This window comes from Petromyzon marinus, chromosome 83 (assembly GCF_048934315.1).
Source record: "Petromyzon marinus isolate PM22_M1 ecotype Great Lakes invasive population chromosome 83, UKy_Petmar_22M1.pri1.0, whole genome shotgun sequence".
NCBI classification, from domain to species: domain Eukaryota; kingdom Metazoa; phylum Chordata; class Hyperoartia; order Petromyzontiformes; family Petromyzontidae; genus Petromyzon; species Petromyzon marinus.
In genome coordinates this window covers 1,235,827-1,257,529 of record NC_133748.1, presented here as the reverse complement: position 1 = coordinate 1,257,529, position 21,703 = coordinate 1,235,827, and the positions used below count along the sequence as shown (strand labels likewise).

Here is a 21,703-nt window from a genome sequence, read left to right as displayed (position 1 = left end):
GTGTGTACCTGTGTGTGTCTGTGTATGTGTGTCTGTGTATGTGTGTGTGTACCTGTGTGTGTATCTGTATGTGTACCTGTGTGTACCTGTGTGTGTGTTTGTACCTGTTTGTGTATCTGTGTGTATGTACCTGTGTATGTGACTGTGTGTGTGTGTATGTGACTGTGTGTGTGTGTATGTGACTGTGTGTGTGTACCTGTGGGGAGCGATAGTGTAGCGGTTAGCGCGCTGCGCTATGAACGTGGCGACCCGGGTTCGATTCCCGCTCACGGCCAACACCAGTGACGATTATCTGAACCGGTCCCGGGCCTCCCCTAGGTCGACTCAGCCTTAAATGAGTACCTGGTGCGGTGTGTAAACATTGCCACTAGGGAGACAAAGGCGGTCGGGCGTGGTGCTGGCCACCCACCCCCTCGTGTACCGTTCCGGCCTTCATAGGTGCTCGCTAACAGCACTTGCCCCTACAGTCTGTTCATGCTATACGGGGGATCTTTGTCTTTGTTTATCTTTGTCTGTACCTGTGTGTGTGTGTATGTGACTGTGTGTGTGTGTATCTGTGTGTGTGTATCTGTGTGTATGTATCTGTGTTTGTACCTGTTTGTGTATCTGTGCGTATGTACCTGTGTATGTGACTGTGTTACTGTGTGTATGTACCTGTGTATGTGACTGTGTATCTGTGTGTGTGTACCTGTGTGTGTGTGTGTGTATCTGTGTGTGTCTGTATGTGTACCTGTGTGTGTCTGTGCCTGTGTGTGTACCTGTGTGTATATCTGTGTGTATGTACCTGTGTATCTGTGTGTATATGTGTGTGTATCTGTACCTGTGTGTGTCTGTGTGTGTCCCTGTGTGTGTCTGTGTGTATGTACCTGTGCATGTGACTATGTATCTGTGTGTATGTACCTGTGTGTGTATGTGACTGTGTGTGTGTGTCTGTGTCTGTATGTGTACCTGTGTGTACCTGTGTGTGTGTGTGTGTCTGTATGTGTACCTGTGTGTGTGTACCTGTTTGTGTATCTGTGTGTATGTACCTGTGTATGTGACTGTGTATCTGTGTGTATGTACCTGTGTGTGTATCTGTACCTGTGTGTGTCTGTGTGTCTGGGTGTGTACCTGTGTGTACCTGTGTGTGTGTCTGTGTGTGTATGTGTGTGTGTCTGTGTGTACCTGTGTGTGTGTCTGTATGTCCGGCAAAACAACCCCCTACCTCCTCGCGGTGCCGGACGGGCAACTCTGTCGTGGACAGCGCTGTGGGGGGAGATCCAATTTTGATTGGCTCCTCCCCTCATGGCATATGTATCCACCACAGGGGCTAAACGGGGGCTCTGGACGGGTGCGAGGGGCTGGTAACTCCTCCACCTTCAATTAATTACCACGAAACTACGAATTAAACTTAAATATGTAACAACTAAGCTTGTGCCGGAGGCCCCGGGGGGCCAGGCGTCTATGACGTCTCCTGGCCAAACCCCAATTGGCGGAGCCAGGAGATTGAATACCTACCCTCGGGGCTACTCCAGAAACAACGAAAAGCCACTACGGTTGGCCACGTGGAATGTTCGAACGTTCACTGCAGAGGAGAGGCTGCCACTCCTCTGTCGGGAGCTGGACCGGTACCGCCTGGATCTATGCGGCATTCAGGAGGTCCGGTGGACCGGCTCTGGCTCCTGCCACCATGAGGGGTGGACAGTTCTCTACTCGGGGCAGCAGACTGCCAAACAACAGGGTGTGGGTCTTCTTTTGAACAAAAGAATGAAGGGGGCGTGGGAGCGTGGTGGTGAGGTGTGGGAAGCTGTAAGCCCCAGGCTACTTTGGGCTCGCCTTCCCATCAACCGGAGGCGAGGAATGGTGGTCGTGGTTACTTATGCCCCCACCGAAGATGAACATCCGTGGAGGGATGCAGGCAAAGCCGATGAGTCAGATGCCTTCTATGACCTCCTGTCACAGGTGCTGGCTAAAGTGGCCCCTCGGGATAGAGTCATCATGTTGGGTGACTTCAATGCCCGAGTTGGTCATGATACTGGCACCTGGCCTGGAGTGATTGGAGGGCATGGGCCAGATCAGCTCAATAACAACGGTAGGAGGCTGCTAGATTTTTGTGCAGCCCATGGGCTTGTAATTACCAACACGCTGTTCCGGCATCGGCGCATCCACACAACATCATGGATGCATGCCGGGTCCAAGCAAGAACATCTGCTGGACTACATAGTGACGGACCAGCGAATGCGAGCCCATGTCCTTGACACCAGGACCTACCGTGGAGCTGATCTGCCCTCTGACCATCGACTAGTCATCTGTAAGATGCGCCACTCCGGTGGTGGGTGTACACCCAGGACCCCATTCCAACCTAAAGTGGCCTGGTCTCAGTTATCTGATGAAAGTTGCAAGCGAGAATTTCATCATCGCTTGCGGCTGGGATTGGCATCGTCCCCGACTCCTCCTGATGTCGAGGGTAAATGGGCGAGGTTTAGGACTGTGACTCATGCAGCTGCAATGGCTGCTTTGGGTACGCGGTCCAGACCTCCCCAGACACCCTGGATGACAGAGGAGTTGTTCACGATGGTTGAGAAAAAGCGACAGGCCCACTGTCATCGGCTACAGAGTCCCACGTCAGAGAATGAGGAGGCTTACCGCAGCCTTCGCTCGGAGGTTCGGAGAGCCGTGAGGCGCTGCAAGGATGGGTGGTGGTCGCGGGTTGCTGAGGAGATGGAGTCTGCCTCAGTGGCCCGTGATCACAAATCTCTATTTAACTCCATCAAAAAAGTAACCTGCAGCGCCACACCTATTACCATCATTAGGGGAAAAAACGGCGATCCAATTTCTGACCCCCAGGAACAGGTTCGCAGATTTGCTGAGCATTTCTGTGAGGTCCTGGGGGAGGGAAAATCCCTCAGCCAGGAAAACATCGTGGCACAAAGTGAGGATGACCCTGCTGAGGCTGCGGTGCCTCAAATATTGGATGAAGTCACCCCCTGTGAGTGGCTGGCTGAGGTGCCATCTGCTGAGGAAGTATTGAAGGCGATCCGGAGTCTGAGACCAGGAAAGGCAGCGGGCAGAGATGATCTTCCAAGCGAAATGCTGAGGGAGGGTGGCGTTTGTGCACAGACTGCCCTATATGACATCATAACAACAGTCTGGACCACTGGACGGGTTCCGCAGGATTGGAAGGATGCCCTGGTGGTCCCCCTTTTTAAGAAGGGGGACCGCACAGACTGTAACAACTACAGGGGCATCTCACTCCTCAGTGTGCCGGGAAAGGTCCTGGCAAGGATTATTCAGCATCGCCTTGCCAGGCACGCTGAGGAGAGGCTTGCGGAGCCCCAATGCGGTTTCAGGAAAGGGCGGTCCTGCACAGATGCCATATTTTCTGTCCGTCTGCTACAGCAGAGGTGTAGGGAATTCCAACAAGACCTACATCTCTGCTTTATTGACCTGGTCAAGGCCTATGATACCATCAGTAGGCCTGGGCTCTGGGTCGTTCTTCGTGCTTTTGGAGTACCTGACCCTCTGCTCACGATCATTAAGGACCTTCATGATGGTGAGCGGGCCCGGGTAAAACTACGTGGCCGGGAGTCAGAGCCATTCCCTGTACACCTTGGGGTGCGACAGGGATGTCCTCTGGCTCCCACATTATTTAACATCTATTTTGACCACGTAGTTCGTGAAGCCTTCAATAGCTGTACCGGGGGAATCTCCATATGGTACAGATATAATGGGAGGCTAATCGATGCCCGGGTGCGGTCAAGGGATGGCTCCCTATTGCTCAACCACGTTATGTATGCTGATGACTTGGTAATAGCTGCTCAGTCAGAGGAGGAGTTGGAGACGCTGCTGCTGAGACTGGAGCGTGCCACTAAGAGGTGGGGCCTTACCATCAGCCCCACCAAAACCAAGCACCTGCCTGGGTATTTTGTACCATCGGACACTCCACCCCCACAACTCCCAATCGGTGATGGGGCAGTTGTGGAGAGAGTGGAGAGTTTCCCATACCTGGGCAGTGTGCTTATGACTGGCACCAGTTTAACCGCAGAGGTCTCACTCCGAATCAGTCGAGCGGCAATATCTTTTCATCGGTTGCGTAACGCTGTGTGGAAGCTACCTGGTCTGTCGCTCCGCACTAAGCTTCAGGTCTTCTCGGCCACGGTCATTCCCTCCCTTCTCTACGCTTGCGAAACGTGGACCCCCCTAATGGAACATCTTCGCCGGTTAGAAACATTTAGGCTGGCCTGCCTACGATCCATCCTGGGTTTAACCAGACTGGATTGTGTGAGGAGCTCACAAATCCTTGAAAGATCTGGGCAGGGTCCCATCGGTGAGCTCCTCCGGCAGGCAAGGCTGCGATGGCTGGGTCATGTAGCCCGCATGCCCAGCCACCGCATGCCGAAACAGCTTTTGTTTGGCCGGATTGAGGGGGCTAAGCGGGCGCGGCACGGGCTAGAGAAGAGATGGAGTGATGTGGTACAGGAGGACGTGGAGCTGAGTGGACTTGCCGATGACTGGTACCAGCGGTGTCAAGATCGGCCTCTGTGGAGGAGGCTCGTGAAGGATGCTACTGGGCAGTTGGAGGCAGTCGCCCTCCAACAACAACGGAGGGCGGAGGAGCGACGCTCACAACAGCGAGCGGAGCGCCGGGTGGCTAAAGCACAGCAGGTTGGCACAGTAGGGGGCACAGGTGGTGCATCAGCCAGTCATCTCAGTCAGTCGACCCGTGGCACCTGGGTCTGCCCCGTGACCTCCTGCCAGCGGGCGTTCGACACTTCACGTGGCCTCAGGGTGCACATAGCCTGGCACAAGCGTCGTGGTGACGTCACCGCCACTTAGTGGCGAATGGCGGTTGTTGTTGTTGTTGTGTGTCTGTATGTGTACCTGTGTGTACCTGTGTGTGTGTACCTGTGTGTACCTGTGTGTGTATGTGTGTACCTGTTTGTGTATCTGTGTGTATGTACCTGTGTATGTGACTGTGTGTGTGTGTATGTGACTGTGTGTGTGTGTGTATCTGTGTGTATGTACCTGTGTGTGTATGTGACTGTCTGTGTGTGTGTATCTGTGTGTGTATCTTGGTGTGTATGTACCTGTGTGTATGTGACTGTGTGTACGTGACTGTCTGTGTGTGTGTATATGTGTGTATGTACCTGTGTGTATGTACCTGTGTGTATGTGTATCTGTGTGTATGTACCTGTGTGTGTATCTGTGTGTGTATGTACCTGTGTGTGCCTGTGTGTGTATCTGTGTGTACGTGTGTGTCTGTGTACCTGTGTACGTGTGTCTGTGTGTATGTACCTGTGTGTGTATCTGTGTGTATGTACCTGTGTGTGTATCTGTGTGTGTACTTGTGTGTGTGACTGTGTGTGTATGTATCTGTGTGTGTGTACCTGTGTGTGTGATTGTATCTGTGTGTATGTATCTGTGTGTATGTACATGTGTGTGTATCTGTGTGTATGTACCTGTGTGTGTGTGTGTACCTGTGTGTGTATCTGTGTGTGTGTATCTGTGTGTGTATCTGTTTGTGTGCGTGTGTATCTGTGTGTGTGCGTGTGTATCTGTGTGTGTGCGTGTGTGTCTGTGTGTCTGTGTACCTGTGTGTGTGTCTGTGTACCTGTGTGTGTGTCTGTGTACCTGTGTGTGTGTCTGTGTACCTGTGTGTGTGTACCTGTGTGTACGTGTGTGTGCGTAGTGTAGTTGGCAGTAGTGATGCAGCGTCTCTATGGCTCCGTGTGTATGTACCTGTGTGTATATCTGTGTGTGTGTACCTGTGTCCCTGTGTATCTGTGTATCTGTGTGTGTCTGTGTACCTGTGTGTGTGTATGCATGTAGTGGAGTTGGCAGTAGTGATGCAGCACGTGTATGTACCTATGTGTGTATCTGTGTGTGTGTGTGTATCTGTGTGTGTGTATATGTGCGTGTACCTGTGTATCTGTGTGTGTGTCTGTGTATCTGTGTGTGTGAGTATCTGTGTGTACCTGTGTGTATGTGTATCTGTGTATGTGTGTCTGTGTGTACCTGTGTGTGTATGTGTGTCTGTGTGTACCTGTGTGTGTGTGTGCGTAGTGGAGTTGTCAGTAGTGATGCAGCGTCTCTATGGCTCTGTGTGTATGTATCTGTGTGTCTGTGTATCTGTGTGTCTGTGTACCTGTGTGTCTGTGTACGTGTACCTGTGTGTGTGTCTGTGTACCTGTGTGTGTACCTGTGTATCTGTGTGTCTGTGTACCTGTGTGTGTGCGTAGTGGAGTTGGCAATAGTGATGCAGCGTCTCTACGGCTCTGTGTGTATGTGTGACTGTGTGTACCTGTGTGTGTATCTGTGTGTGTGTTTCTGTGTATGTGTATCTGTGTGTATGTGTGTATGTGTGTCTGTGTGTATGTGTGTATGTGTGTCTGTGTGTATGTGTGTGTGTGTGTCTGTATGTTTGTGGGGAGCGATAGTGTAGCGGTTAGCGCTACGCTGTGCTATGAACCTGGCAACCCGGGTTCGATTCCCGCTCACGGCCAACACCAGTGACGATTATCTGAACCGGTCCCGGGGCCTCCTCTAGGTCGACCCAGCCTCAAATGAGTACCTGGTGCGGTGTGTAAACATTGCCACTAGGGAGACAAAGGCGGTCGGGCGTGGTGCTGGCCACCCACCCCCTCGTGTGCCGTTCCGGCCTTCACAGGTGCTGCTCGCTAACAGCACTTGCCCCTACAGTCTGTTAAGGCTATATGGGGGATCTTTGTCTTTGATGTACCTGTGTGTGTGTGTCTGTGTACCTGTGTGTGTGTCTGTGTATCTGTGTGTGTGTCTGTGTACCTGTGTGTCTCTGTACCTGTGTGTGTCTGTGTGTGTGTGCGTGTGTACCTGTGTGTGTGTACCTGTGTATCTGTGTGTATGTGTGTCTGTGTATCTGTGTATGTATCTGTGTGTGTGTACCTGTGTGTGTGTGTGCGTAGTGGAGTTGGCAGTAGTGATGCAGCGTCTCTACGGCTCCGTGTGTATGTACCTGTGTGTGTGTATGTGTGTGTGACTGTGTGTATCTGTGTGTCTGTGTGTATGTACCTGTGTGTGTACCTGTATGTGTGTGTCTGTGTACCTGTGTCTGTGTATGTGTGTATCTGTGTGTGTGTGCGTAGTGGAGTTGGCAGTAGTGATGCAGCGTCTCTATGGCTCCGTGTGTATGTACCTGTGTGTGTGTATGTGTGTGTGACTGTGTGTACCTGTGTGTACCTGTGTGTGTATGTGTGTCTGTGTGTACCTGTGTGTGTGTGCGTAGTGGAGTTGGCAGTAGTGATGCAGCGTCTCTATGGCTCCGTGTGCTACGCCGGCATCGACACGGACCCAGAGCTGCGCTACCCCAAGGGTGCCGGGCGAGTGGCCTTCTCCAGCCAGCAGAGCTACATAGCAGCGCTGTCCGCTCCCTTCATCAGGATCCAGCACGGGGAAACGGACAAGCGGGTCCGTCTCATCGCTCGCCCACTCGCCCGCCCGCCCACTCAGTCACGCACCCACACACTCACCAACCCACCCACCCACCAACCCACCCACCCACACACTCACCAACCCACTCACTCGCTCACCCACCCACCCACACACTCACCAACCCACTCACTCGCTCACCCACCCACCCACACACTCATCAACTCACTCGCTCACCCACCCACCCACACACTCACCAACCCACTCACTCGCTCACCCAACCACCCACACACTCACCAACCCACTCACTCGCTCACCCACCCACCCACACACTCACCAACCCACTCACTCGCTCACCCACCCACCCACACACTCACCAACCCACTCACTCGCTCGCCCACCCACACACTCACCTACCCACTCGCTCGCTCGCTCACCCACCCACACACTCACCAACCCACTCACTCGCTCACCCACCAACACTCACACACCCACCCACACACTCACCCACCAACACACTCACACACCCACCCACTCGCTCACCCACCCACCCACACACTCACCCACCCACACACTCACCCACACACTCACCAACCCACCCACCAACCCACCCACCAACCCACCCACACACTCACCCACTCGCTCGCCCACCCACCCACACACTCACCAACCCACCCACACACTCACACACCCACCCACACACTCTTCCACTCAATCACCCACCCACATACTCACCCACCCAGTCTCGCACCTGCTCACCCACCCACACACACACTCACCAACCCACCCACACACTCACCAACCCACCCACTCGCTCGCCCACCCACTCACCAACCCACTCACTCACTCACCCACCCACCCAGTCACGCACCCACACTCACCCACACTCACCCACCCACACACTCACCCACCCACATAGTCACGCACCTGCTCACCAACCCACCCACACACCAACCCACCCACCCACCAACCCACCCACCAACCCACCCACCCACCAACCCACCCACCAACCCACCCACCAACCCACCCACCCACCAACCCACCCACCAACCCACCCACCAACCCACCCACCAACCCACCCACCAACCCACCCACCAACCCACCCACCAACCCACCCACCAACCCACCCACCCACCAACCCACCCACCAACCCACCAACCCACCCACCAACCCACCCACCAACCCACCCACCAACCCACCCACCAACCCACCCACCAACCCACCCACCAACCCACCAACCCACCCACCAACCCACCCACCCACCATCCCACCCACCAACCCACCCACCAACCCACCAACCCACCCACCAACCCACCCACCAACCCACCCACCAACCCACCCACCAACCCACCCACCCACCAACCCACCCACCCACCAACCCACCCACCCACCAACCCACCCACCAACCCACCCACCCACCAACCCACCCACCCACCAACCCACCCACCAACCCACCCACCAACCCACCCACCAACCCACCCACCCACCAACCCACCCACCAACCCACCCACCAACCCACCCACCAACCCACCCACCAACCCACCAACCCACCCACCAACCCACCCACCAACCCACCAACCCACCCACCAACCCACCCACCAACCCACCAACCCACCCACCAACCAACCCACCAACCCACCCACCAACCCACCCACCAACCCACCCACCCACCAACCCACCCACCCACCAACCCACCCACCCACCCACCAACCCACCCACCCACCCACCAACCCACCCACCCACCAACCCACCCACCCACCCACCAACCCACCCACCAACCCACCCACCAACCCACCCACCAACCCACCCACCAACCCACCCACCAACCCACCCACCCACCAACCCACCCACCAACCCACCCACCCACCAACCCACCCACCAACCCACCCACCCACCAACCCACCCACCCACCAAGCCACCCACCCACCAACCCACCCACCAACCCACCCACCCACCAACCCACCCACCCACCAACCCACCCACCCACCCACCCACCCACCCACCAACCCACCCACCAACCCACCAACCCACCAACCCACCCACCCACCAACCCACCCACCAACCCACCCACCAACCCACCCACCCACCAACCCACCCACCCACCAACCCACCCACCCACCAACCCACCCACCCACCAACCCACCCACCCACCAACCCACCCACCAACCCACCAACCCACCCACACACCAACCCACCCACACACCAACCCACCCACACACCAACCCACCCACACACCAACCCACCCACACACTTACCCAACCACACATTCACCCACCCACACAATCACCTACCCACCTACACACTCACCCACCCACACAGTCACGCACCTGCTCACCCACCCACATACTCACCCACCCACCCACACACTCACACACCCACCCACACACACACTCACCCACCAACCCACCAACCCACCCACTCGCTCAATCACCCACTCACCAACCCACTCACCAACCCACCCACTCAATCACCCACCCACCCACTCAACAACCCACCCACTCACCAACCCACCCACTCACCAACCCACCCACCCACCCACTCACCAACCCACCCACTCAATCAATTACCAACCCACCAATCCACTCACTCACTCACCCACCCACCCACTCTCTCATTCATCTCCCATCCCCCCACCACTCCCCCCACTCCCCCCACTCCCCCCCCCCCCCCACCACCGAGCAGGTGGAGGTGAAGCCCTACGTGCTGGACGACCAGCTGTGTGACGAGTGTGACGGCTCTCCCGGCGAGCGGCGCCACGCGGCGCTCTTCTGCGGCAGCGTGGCGTGCCTGCAGTACTACTGCACACGCTGCTGGGCCCACAGCCACGCCGCGGGCGCTCGCTCGCACCACCGGCCCCTGATCAAGGAGGGCGGCGGTGCCGCCGGCGGTGGTGGCTACGGTGGCTACGGTGGCTACGGTGGAGGCGGTGGTGGAGGCGGTGGAGGCGGTGGTGGAGGCGGTGGAGGCGGTGGTGGAGGCGGTGGAGGCGGTGGTGGAGGCGGTGGAGGCGGTGGTGGAGGTGGAGGCGGTGGAGGCGGTGGCGGCGACTGCGGCCGTCACGACTACGGCAAGAGGACGCGGGAACAGGCACAGCGCTGGGGCTGGGGAGCGGACGTGTGATGGGGGGTGGCGGTGGTGGTGGTGGTGGAGAGGGTGGAGGTGGTGGTGGAGGAGGTGGTGGAGAGGGTGGAGGTGGTGGAGGTGGTGGAGAGGATGGAGGTGGTGGGTGGAGGTGATGGGGGTGGTGGCGGCGGAGGAGAGGGTGGAGGTGGTGGAGAGGGTGGAGGTGATGGAGGCGAAGAGGGTGGAGGTGGTGGGTGGAGGAGGTGGTGGAGGAAGTGGAGGAGGCAAGGGTGGAGAGGGTGGAGGTGGATGGGGTGGTGGCGAGGGTAGAGGTGGTGGTGGAGAGGGTGGAGGAGGTGGAGGAGGCAAGGGTGGAGGTGGTGGTGGAGAGGGTGGAGGTGGAAGATGGGGTGGAGGTGGATGTAGCGGAGAGGGTGGAGGTGGATGGGGTGGAGGTGGTGGAGGAGGCAAGGGTGGTGGTGGTGGTGGATGGGGTGGAGAGGGTGGAGGCGATGGTGGTGGAGGCAAGGGTGGAGAGTGTGGAGGTGGAGAGGGTGGAGGTGGTGTTGGATAGGGTGGAGAGGGTGGAGGTGGAGGCAAGGGTGGAGGAGGTGGTGGATAGGGTGGAGAGGGTGGAGAGGGTGGAGAGGGTGGAGGTGGTGGTGGATAGGGTGGAGAGGGTGGAGAGTGTAGAGGAGGGGGTGGTGTAAGTGGTGGTGGTGGTAAGATTCATGCAGACCGGATCTCGGGGGTCTGAGAATCGGGGGTCTGAGAATCGGGGGTCTGGACACTCGGGGGTCTGAGAATCGGGGGTCTGGACACTCGGGGGTCTGGACACTCGGGGGTCTGAGAATCGGGGGTCTGACACTCGGGGGTCTGGACACTCGGGGGTCTGAGAATCGGGGGTCTGAGAATTGGGGGTCTGGACACTCGGGGATCTGAGAATCGGGGGTCTGAGAATCGGGGGTCTGGACACTCGGGGGTCTGAGAATCGGGGGTCTGGACACTCGGGGGTCTGAGAATCGGGGGTCTGGACACTCGGGGGTCTGACACTCGGGGGTCTGGACACTCGGGGGTCTGGACACTCGGGGGTCTGAGAATCGGGGGTCTGAGAATCGGGGGTCTGAGAATCGGGGGTCTGGACACTCGGGGGTCTGAGAATCGGGGGTCTGGACACTCGGGGGTCTGAGAATCGGGGGTCTGGACACTCGGGGGTCTGGACACTCGGGGGTCTGAGAATCGGGGGTCTGGACACTCGGGGGTCTGTGAATCGGGGGTCTGGACACTCGGGGGTCTGAGAATCGGGGGTCTGAGAATCGGGGGTCTGGACACTCGGGGGTCTGGACACTCGGGGGTCTGAGAATCGGGGGTCTGGACACTCGGGGGTCTGGACACTCGGGGGTCTGGACACTCGGGGGTCTGAGAATCGGGGGTCTGGACACTCGGGGGTCTGACACTCGGGGGTCTGACACTCGGGGGTCTGAGAATCGGGGGTCTGGACACTCGGGGGTCTGAGACTCGGGGGTCTGGAAACCCGGGGGTCTGAGAATCGGGGGTCTGGACACTCGGGGGTCTGACACTCGGGGGTCTGACACTCGGGGGTCTGACACTCGGGGGTCTGAGAATCGGGGGTCTGGACACTCGGGGGTCTGAGACTCGGGGGTCTGGAAACCCGGGGGTCTGAGAATCGGGGGTCTGGACACTCGGGGGTCTGACACTCGGGGGTCTGAGAATCGGGGGTCTGGACACTCGGGGGTCTGAGAATCGGGGGTCTGGACACTCGGGGGTCTGACACTCGGGGGTCTGGACACTCGGGGGTCTGAGAATCGGGGGTCTGGACACTCGGGGGTCTGACACTCGGGGGTCTGGAGAATCGGGGGTCTGAGAATCGGGGGTCTGGGTGGGTGGCAATGTCCACGTTGTTGAGATGGTTAACGAGGTGATGATGAACCCACATTGCCCAAGTCTTCACACTCGGTGTTGGCGAATGCATAAGAAGTGAAAAACCGCGGGAAAAATTTATTTTTACTTGTTAATGTTTGGCATCAAAATCACCACCACGATCAGAGACATCATCATCATCACCACTGCTGACATCACCATCACCGTGATCATCATCACTGCCGTCTTCACCATCACTGGTGACATCACCATCCCTGGTGACATCACTATCACTGCCGTCATCACCATCACTGGTGATATCACCATCATTGACGACATAACCATCACTGCCGTCATCACCATCACTGATGACATCACCATCACTGATGACATCACCATGACTGCTGACATCACCATCACTGGTGACATCACCATCACTGCCGTCATCACCATCACTGATGACATCACCATCACTGGTGACATCACCATCACTGCTGTCATCACCATCACTGCCGTCATCACCATCACTGATGACATCACCATCACTGGTGACATCACCATCACTGCCGTCATCACCATCACGGCTGTCATCACCATCACTGGTGACATCACCATCACTGCTGACATCACCATCACTGCTGACATCACCATCACCGTGATCATCACCATCACTGCCGTCATCACCATCACTGCCGTCATCACCATCACTGATGACATCACCATCACTGATGACATCACCATCACTGATGACATCACCATCACTGATGACATCACCATCACTGATGACATCACCATCACTGATGACATCACCATCACTGGTGACATCACCATCACTGCCGTCATCACCATCACTGCCGTCATCACCATCACTGATGACATCACCATCACTGGTGACATCACCATCACTGCCGTCATCACCATCACGGCTGTCATCACCATCACTGGTGACATCACCATCACTGCTGACATCACCATCACTGCTGACATCACCATCACCGTGATCATCACCATCACTGCCGTCATCACCATCACTGCCGTCATCACCATCACTGATGACATCACCATCACTGATGACATCACCATCACTGATGACATCACCATCACTGATGACATCACCATCACTGATGACATCACCATCACTGATGACATCACCATCACTGATGACATCACCATCACTGGTGACATCACCATCACTGGTGACATCACCATCACTGGTGACATCACCATCACTGGTGACATCACAAACACCACCACCACTACATCAATCATCACCATCACAAACATCACCACCACATCAAACATCACCATCGTTATCACAAACATCATCAGAGACATCACCACCACAAACATCATCAGAGACATCACCATCACAAACATCATCACCACATCAAACATCACCATCACAAGCATCACCACCGCCATCATCACAAGTATCACCACTACAAACATCACCATCGCTATCACAGACATCATCAGACATCACCATCACAAGCATCACCACTACATCAAACATCACCATCACAAACATCATCATTACAAACATTACCATCACTATCAAAACATCATCATTACAAACATTACCATCACCATCACAAACATCACTATCACAAACATCACCATTACAAACATTACCATCACTATCACAAACATCATCAGAGACATCGCTATCACAAACATCAGAGACATCACCATCACAAACATCACCACCGCCATCATCACAAGCATCACCACCACCACTACATCACCATCACAAGCATCATCAGAAACATCACCATCACAAGCATCACCACCATCACAAACATCATCACCATCACAAACATCATCAGAGACAAGCATCACAAACATCACCATCGCTATCACAGACATCATCAGAGACATCACAAACATCACCACTACAAACATCACCATCGCTATCACAGACATCATCAGAGACATCACCATCACAAACATCACCATCACAGACATCATCACAAACATCACCACCATCACAAACATCATCAGACAGCACAAACATCACCACTACAAACATCACCATCGCTATCACAGACATCATCATCACAAGCATCACCATCAGAGACATCACCATCACAAACATCACCACCACATCAAACATCACCATCACAAGCAGCACCACCATCACAAACATCATCAGAGACATCACCACCACATCAAACATCACCAAAGTCTCTGTGAGTGCTTTTATATCGAGAAGCGTGTTGTAGATTGGAGCTCAAGCGTCCTTAACTTTGTCGCTGTGTCCACCCTGAACCATCCTGGGCCCTGACTGGGCACGTGGAGTGGGCTTGGTGGAGCGGTCCCCTCCCCTGGAGAGGTTCCCCATGGGATCCGTGCCGCTGGAATCTTCATGCGGAGGGCTGTGTGGTGGTGGTGAGTCTATGGGTCTCTTTGTGGTGGTGGTCAGTCTATGGGTCTCTTTGTGGTGGTGGTGAGTCTATGGGTCTGTGTGGTGATGGTGAGTCTATGGGTCTCTGTGTGGTGGTGGTGAGTCTATGGGTCTGTGTGGTGGTGGTGAGTCTATGGGTCTCTGTGTAGTGATGAGTCTATGGGTCTCTGTGTGGTGGTGGTGAGTCTGTGGGTCTCTTTGTGGTGGTGGTGAGTCTATGGGTCTCTGCGTGGTGGTGAGTACGGTGATGGTGAGTTTATGGGTCTGTGTGGTGATGAGTCTATGGGTCTGTGTGGTGGTGGTGAGTCTATGGGTCTCTGTGTGGTGATGAGTCTATGGGTCTCTGTGTGGTGGTGATGAGTCTATGGGTCTCTGTGTGGTGGTGAGTCTATGGGTCTCTGTGTGGTGGTGAGTCTATGGGTCTCTGTGTGGTGGTGATGAGTTTATGGGTCTCTGTGTGGTGGTGATGAGTCTATGGGTCTGTGTGTGGTGGTGGTGGTGAGTCTATGGGTCTCTGTGTGGTGGTGAGTCTATGGGTCTCTGTGTGGTGGTGGTGAGTCTATGGGTCTCTGTGTGGTGGTGAGTCTATGGTGGTGGTGAGTCTATGGGTCTCTGTGGTGGTGGTGAGTCTATGGGTCTCTGTGTGGTGGTGAGTCTATGGTGGTGGTGAGTCTGTGGGTCTCTGTGTGGTGGTGAGTCTGAGTCTCTGTGTGGTGGTGGTGAGTCTATGGGTCTGTGTGGTGGTGGTGAGTCTATGGGTCTCTGTGTGGTGATGAGTCTATGGGTCTCTGTGTGGTGGTGAGTCTATGGTGGTGGTGAGTCTGTGGGTCTCTGTGTGGTGGTGAGTCTGAGTCTCTGTGTGGTGGTGGTGAGTCTATGGGTCTGTGTGGTGGTGGTGAGTCTATGGGTCTCTGTGTGGTGATGAGTCTATGGGTCTCTGTGTGGTGATGAGTCTATGGGTCTCTGTGTGGTGATGAGTCTATGGGTCTCTGTGTGGTGGTGATGAGTCTGTGGGTCTCTGTGTGGTGGTGAGTCTACGCAGAGAGACGTAGATTCCAAAAGGTTGAGGGAAAACCCAGAGTGACCACCAGGGAGAGAGACGCAGACTCCAAGTGTACAGCGTCAGGGTCGGGATTGAACCCACGACCTCCTGTATAGCAGGCGAGGCAATTAACATTCATCCCCAGTGACCAACACACAGTGCCAACACAAACCCACACAGTGACACACAGTGACACACACACAGTGACACACACAGTGACACACACAGTGACAGTGACACACAGTGACACACACACAGTGACACACACAGTGACACACAAACCCACAGTGACACACAGTGACACACACAGTGACACACAGTGACACTGACACACAGTGACACAGTGACACACAGTAACACAGTGACACACACAATGACAGTGACACAAACCCAGTGACACACACAGTGGCACACATAGTGACACACACACTGACACAAACCCACAGTGACACACACAGTGACACACAAACCCATAGTGACACACAGTGACACACACAGTGACACACACACACAAACCCACAGTGACACACAAACCCACAGTGACACACACAGTGACACACACAGTGACACAGTGCCAACACAAACCCAGTGTCACATAAACCAACACAGTGACACACACAAACCTAGTGTCACAAACCAACACACACACAGTGACGCACACACAAACCTAGTGTCACACAAACCAACACACACAGTGACACACACAAACCTAGTGTCACAAACCAACACACACTCACACAGTGACACACACACGAACCTAGTGACACACAAACCAACACACACACACAGTGACACACACACACCTAGTGTCACACAAACCAACACACACACAGTGACACACACACAAACCTAGTGTCACACAAACCAACACACACACCCACAGTGACACACACACAAACCTAGTGTCACAAACCAACACACACAGTGACACACAAACCTAGTGTCACTCAAACCAACACACAGTGACACACACACACAGTGACACACACACAAACCTAGTGTCACACAAACCTAGTGTCACACAAACCAACACACACAAACCTAGTGTCACACAAACCAACACACACACAAACCTAGTGTCACACAAACCAACACACACAAACCTAGTGTCACACAAACCAACACACAAACCTAGTGTCACACAAACCAACACACACAAACCTAGTGTCACACAAACCAACACACACACACAAACCTAGTGTCACACAAACCAACACACACACACAAACCTAGTGTCACACAAACCAACACACACAAACCTAGTGTCACACAAACCCACACACACTGAAGCCACAAGACAAAGCTCCCCCAGGTAGCCTCTAACAGTGCTGTAGGGGCAAGTGCTGAGACACAGACAAAGCTCCCCCAGGTAGCCTCTAGCAGGGCTGTAGGGGCAAGTGCTGAGACACAGACAAAGCTCCCCCAGGTAGCCTCTAACAGTGCTGTAGGGGCAAGTGCTGAGACACAGACAAAGCTCCCCCAGGTAGCCTCTAGCAGGAATGTAGGGGCAAGTGCTGTTAGCAGCAGCAGCGTCTATGAAGGCTACCGGCACTGTGGCTACACACACAGAGGGGGTGGGTGGCTACCAGCACCACCACCACGCCCGGCCGCCTTTGTCTCTCCCCCAGTGCTGGCCCAGGTACCGGTTCAGATAATCGTCGCCGGTGTTGGCGGGAATCCAACCACGCGTGTGCCAGGCTAGGTGCACGCAAGCGCGCGCGGTAAGTTGCCATGTAGGCAGATGAATTCGCTATTTTTGCCGTGGCTGTCATTTTTACAGAGTTCTATTTATTAAAATTACATTTTTCACAATGCGCGTGGAGTGGCCTTGCATAGACGCATCACCGCTGCACAGCGGAGTCAGAGTGGGTGAGTTAGTGAGTGGGTGAGTGGATGGGTGAGTGGGTGAGTGAGTGGGTGAGTAAATGAGTGGGTGAGTGAGTAGGTGAGTAAGTGGGTGAGTGAGTGGGTGAATGAGTCAGTAGGTGAGTGAGTGAGTAGGTGGGTGGGTGAGTGAGTCGGTGAGTGGGTGGGTGAATGAATGAGTGGGTGTGTGTGAGCAAGTGGGTGAATTAATGAATGGATGAGTGGGTGAATTAATGAGTGGGTGAATGAGTGCATGAGTGGGTGAATGAGTGTGTGAGTGGGTGAATGAGTGTGTGTGTGAGTGGGTGGGTGAATGAATGAGTGCATGAGTGGGTGGATTAATGAGTGGGTGAATGAATGAGTGGGTGAGCAAATGAGTGAGTGAATATGGGTGGGTGAGTGTGGGTGGGTGAGTGTGTGGGTGAATGAGTGTGGGTGGGTGAGTGTGTGGGTGTGTGAGTGAGCGAGTGTGTGGGTGGATTAATGAGTGAGTGATCGAGTGGGTGGGTGAGTGAGTGGGTGAGTGGGTGGGTGAGTGGGTGAGTGGGTGGGTGAGTGAGTGGGTGAGTGGGTGGGTGAGTGGGTGAGTGGGTGGGTGAGTGAGTGAGTGGGTGGGTGAGTGGGTGAGTGAGTGGGTGAGTGGGTGGGTGAGTGTGTGGGTGAGTGGGTGAATGAGTGTGGGTGAGTGAGTGGGTGGATTAATGAGTGAGTGAGCGAGTGGGTGAGTGAGTAAATGAATGGGTGAATGAGTGGGTGGGTGAGCAAATGAGTGGGTGAGTAAATAAGTATGGGTGGGTGAGTATGGGTGGGTGTGTGGATGAGTGTGTGGATGGGTTGGCTGAGGGTGTGTGGGTGAGTGGGTGAATGAGTGTGGGTGGGTGTGTGCATGAGTGTGGGTGGCTGAGTGAGTAAGTGGGTGAATGAGTGTGGGTGGGTGGGCGGGCGAGCGAGTGAGTGAGTGGGTGGGTGACCTTAAAGTGCACCTAGCCTGGCACAAGCGCCACGGTGACGTCACCACCACTTGGTGGCAAACTACGAATGCTGTTGGGTGACTCCTCCCACCATCGCCACCACCACAATCATCACGAATCATCGTCACCATCAGTGCTCGAGCTGACAGCCCGGTCTACCAATCGGATGGCTCGCCGCAAGTCACGTGACGCCTGTTCCACCAATGAGGGCGTGTCATTTTCACAGCCCTGTGCAGAGACAGATACACCAAACAGCAGCATCATCGCCTACGTGTGAGTCTACGGGTCTCGATGGGTCTCTGTGTGGTGGTGATGAGTCTGTGTGTCTCTGTGTATCTGTGATGAGTCTGTGTGTCTGTGTGTATGCCGGTGACGAGTCTGTGTGTCTGTGTATGGTGGTGATGAGTCTCTGTGTGTCTCTCTGTGTGTGTCTGTGACGAGTCTGTGTGTCTCTGTGTGGTGGTGATGAGTCTGTGTGTCTCTGTGTATCTGTGATGAGTCTGTGCGTCTCTGTGTATGCCGGTGATGAGTCTGTGTGTCTGTGTGTCTCTGTGTATCTGTGACGAGTCTGTGATGAGTCTCTCTGTGTGCGCCGGTGACGTCCGTGGGTTCTCATCGTCCGTCACCTGCACCAGCACCATCACCGGAGCTCCCAGCCTCTCCACTGCCTCGGCAATTCGCCGCCGCCGCCGCCGCTGGTCACCGCTGCCCTCCACCGGCGAGGGTGGGAGTCTAGCCACGGCCATCGCTCGAGAGACGTGGCAAGCCAGCTCCACGCAGAGCGGAGCCACAGGGAGACCTGCCGTGTGGCGTGGAGTGGCGTGGAGTGGTGTGGAGTGGTGTGGAGAGGAGTGGTGTGGGTTGAGTGGGTGGTGTGAGTGGTGTGGAGTGGTGTGGTGTGAGTGGTGTGGTGTGAGTGGTGTGTGGGTGGAGTGGGTGGAGTGGGTGGAGTGGTGTGGAGAGGTGTGTGTGGAGTAGGTGGAGTGGTGTGAGTGGTGTGGGTGGAGTGGTGTGAAGTGGAGTGGTGTGGAGTGGAGTGGTGTGGGTGGAGTGGAGTGGTGTGAGTGGTGTGGAGTGGTGTGGAGTGGTGTGGAGTGGTGTGAGTGGTGTGAGTGGTGTGAGTGGTGTGGAGTGGTGTGTAGTGGTGTGGAGTGGTGTGAGTGGTGTGGAGTGGTGTGGAGTGGTGTGAGTGGTGTGAGTGGTGTGGTGTGGAGTGGTGTGGTGTGAGTGGTGTGGAGTGGAGTGGTGTGAGTGGTGTGGAGTGGAGTGGTGTGGTGTGAGTGGTGTGGAGTGGTGTGGGTGGAGTGGTGTGGAGTGGAGTGGAGTGGTGTGGAGTGGAGTGGTGTGAGTGGTGTGGTGTGAGTGGTGTGGAGTGAGTGGTGTGGAGTGGTGTGGGTGGAGTGGTGTGGAGTGGAGTGGTGTGGAGTGGAGTGGTGTGAGTGGTGTGAGTGGAGTGGTGTGGAGTGGAGTGGTGTGAGTGGTGTGGAGTGGTGTGGAGTGGTGTGAGTGTTGTGGGTGGAGTGGAGTGGTGTGGGTGGAGTGGAGTGGTGTGGGTGGAGTGGTGTGGAGTGGTGTGGTGTGGTGTGGTGTGGTGTGGTGTGAGTGGTGTGAGTGGTGTGGAGTGGTGTGGTGTGGTGTGGAGTGGTGTGAGTGGTGTGAGTGGTGGTGAGTGTGAGTGGTGTGTGTGGTGTGGTGTGGTGTGGAGTGGTGTGATGGTGTGGTGTGGTGTGGTGTGAGTGGTGTGAGTGGTGTGGAGTGGTGTGAGTGGTGTGAGTGGTTGGAGTGGTGTGGTGTGAGTGGTGTGGAGTGGTGTGAGTGGTGTGGTGTGGTGTGGTGTGTGGGTGTGTGTGGTGTGAGTGGTGTGAGTGGTGTGGTGTGAGTGGTGTGGGAGTGGAGTGGTGTGGTGTGAGTGGTGTGGAGTGGTGTGGAGTGGTGTGGAGTGGTGTGTGTGGTGTGAGTGGTGTGAGTGGAGTGGAGTGGTGTGAGTGGTGTGAGTGGTGGTGGAGTGGTGTGGTGTGAGTGGTGTGAGTGGTGTGGAGTGGTGTGGGAGTGGTGTGAGTGGTGTGGAGTGGTGTGAGTGGTGGTGGAGTGGTGTGAGTGGTGTGGTGTGAGTGGTGTGGAGTGGGTGGTGTGAGTGGGAGTGTGTGGTGGAGTGGGTGTGAGTGGTGTGAGTGTGTGAGTGGTGTGGAGTGTGTGAGTGGAGTGATGGGGAGTGGAGTGGAGTGTGGGTGGTGTGGGTGGTGTGTGTGGAGTGAGTGGTGTGGTGTGGAGAGGTGTGGTGTGAGTGGTGTGGAGTGGTGTGAGTGTGTGGTGTGGAGTGGTGTGGAGTGGTGTGAGTGGTGTGGAGAGGTGTGGTGTGAGTGGTGTGGTGGTGTGGAGTGGTGTGGTGTGGTGTGAGTGGTGTGGTGTGCGTGGAGTGGAGTGGTGTGGAGTGGAGTGAGTGGTGTGGAGTGGAGTGGTGTGAGTGGTGTGGTGTGAGTGGTGTGGAGTGGTGTGAGTGGTGTGGTGTGAGTGGTGTGGTGTGAGTGGTGTGGTGTGGAGTGGGTGGTGTGAGTGGTGTGGAGTGGTGTGAGTGGTGTGAGTGGTGTGAGTGGTGTGAGTGGTGTGAGTGGTGTGGTGTGAGTGGTGTGTGTGAGTGGTGTGAGTGGTGTGGTGTGAGTGGTGTGGTGTGAGTGGTGTGGTGTGGTGTGGAGTGGTGTGGAGTGGTGTGAGTGGTGTGGAGTGGTGTGGAGTGGAGTGGAGTGGTGTGAGTGGTGTGGAGTGGTGTGGAGTGGTGTGAGTGGTGTGGAGTGGTGTGGAGTGGTGTGGAGTGGTGTGAGTGGTGTGGAGTGGTGTGGAGTGAGTGGTGTGGTGTGGTGTGAGTGGTGTGGAGTGGTGTGGAGTGGTGTGGTGTGAGTGGTGTGAGTGGTGTGAGTGGTGTGGGTGGAGTGTTGTGGGTGGAGTGGGTGGAGTGGGTGGAGTGCGTGAGGAGAGTGGGTGGAGTGTTGTGGGTGGAGTGTGTGGAGTGTTGTGGGTGGAGTGGGTGGAGTGCGTGAGGAGAGTGGGTGGAGTGTTGTGGGTGGAGTGTGTGGAGTGTTGTGGGTGGAGTGGGTG

General features: G+C 55.6%; 3 protein-coding genes across 3 annotated transcripts in view; 2 read left to right on the top strand and 1 right to left on the bottom strand.

The window, feature by feature from the left end:
* LOC116937718 (uncharacterized) overlaps positions 1-10,503 on the top strand; it is a 59,793-nt gene extending 49,290 nt beyond the window's left edge. The window contains exons 9-11 of the mRNA XM_076057629.1: positions 7,241-7,422; positions 10,066-10,363; positions 10,409-10,503. Of these exons, the coding sequence (XP_075913744.1) occupies positions 7,241-7,422; positions 10,066-10,363; positions 10,409-10,503 (575 nt within the window). The remainder of the gene's footprint in view (positions 1-7,240; positions 7,423-10,065; positions 10,364-10,408) is intronic.
* A 1,797-nt stretch (positions 10,504-12,300) lies between these two features.
* LOC142907830 (uncharacterized) lies at positions 12,301-17,585 on the top strand. Its single transcript, XM_076057655.1, has 2 exons — positions 12,301-13,757; positions 14,190-17,585. The coding sequence occupies exons 1-2, from the start codon at positions 12,482-12,484 to the stop codon at positions 14,609-14,611; spliced, it is 1,698 nt and encodes a 565-aa protein (XP_075913770.1). The 5' UTR covers positions 12,301-12,481; the 3' UTR covers positions 14,612-17,585.
* The window catches only part of LOC142907831 (uncharacterized), an 11,095-nt gene continuing 6,931 nt past the window's right edge, over positions 17,540-21,703 (bottom strand). The window contains exons 3-4 of the mRNA XM_076057658.1: positions 19,237-19,409; positions 17,540-18,838 (exon numbers count right to left, since the gene is read on the bottom strand). Coding sequence (XP_075913773.1) covers positions 19,251-19,409 — 159 coding nt within the window. The 3' untranslated portion in view covers positions 17,540-18,838; positions 19,237-19,250. The remainder of the gene's footprint in view (positions 18,839-19,236; positions 19,410-21,703) is intronic.

Excerpts from the sequence above, each read along its gene's own strand:
- LOC142907830 (XM_076057655.1), top strand. The coding sequence starts at position 12,482 with ATGTTTGGCATCAAAATCACCACCACGATCAGAGACATCATCATCATC. Across the intron at positions 13,758-14,189 it reads CACCACCGCCATCATCACAA|ACATCATCAGAGACATCACA; the intron begins GTATCACCACTA and ends TCGCTATCACAG.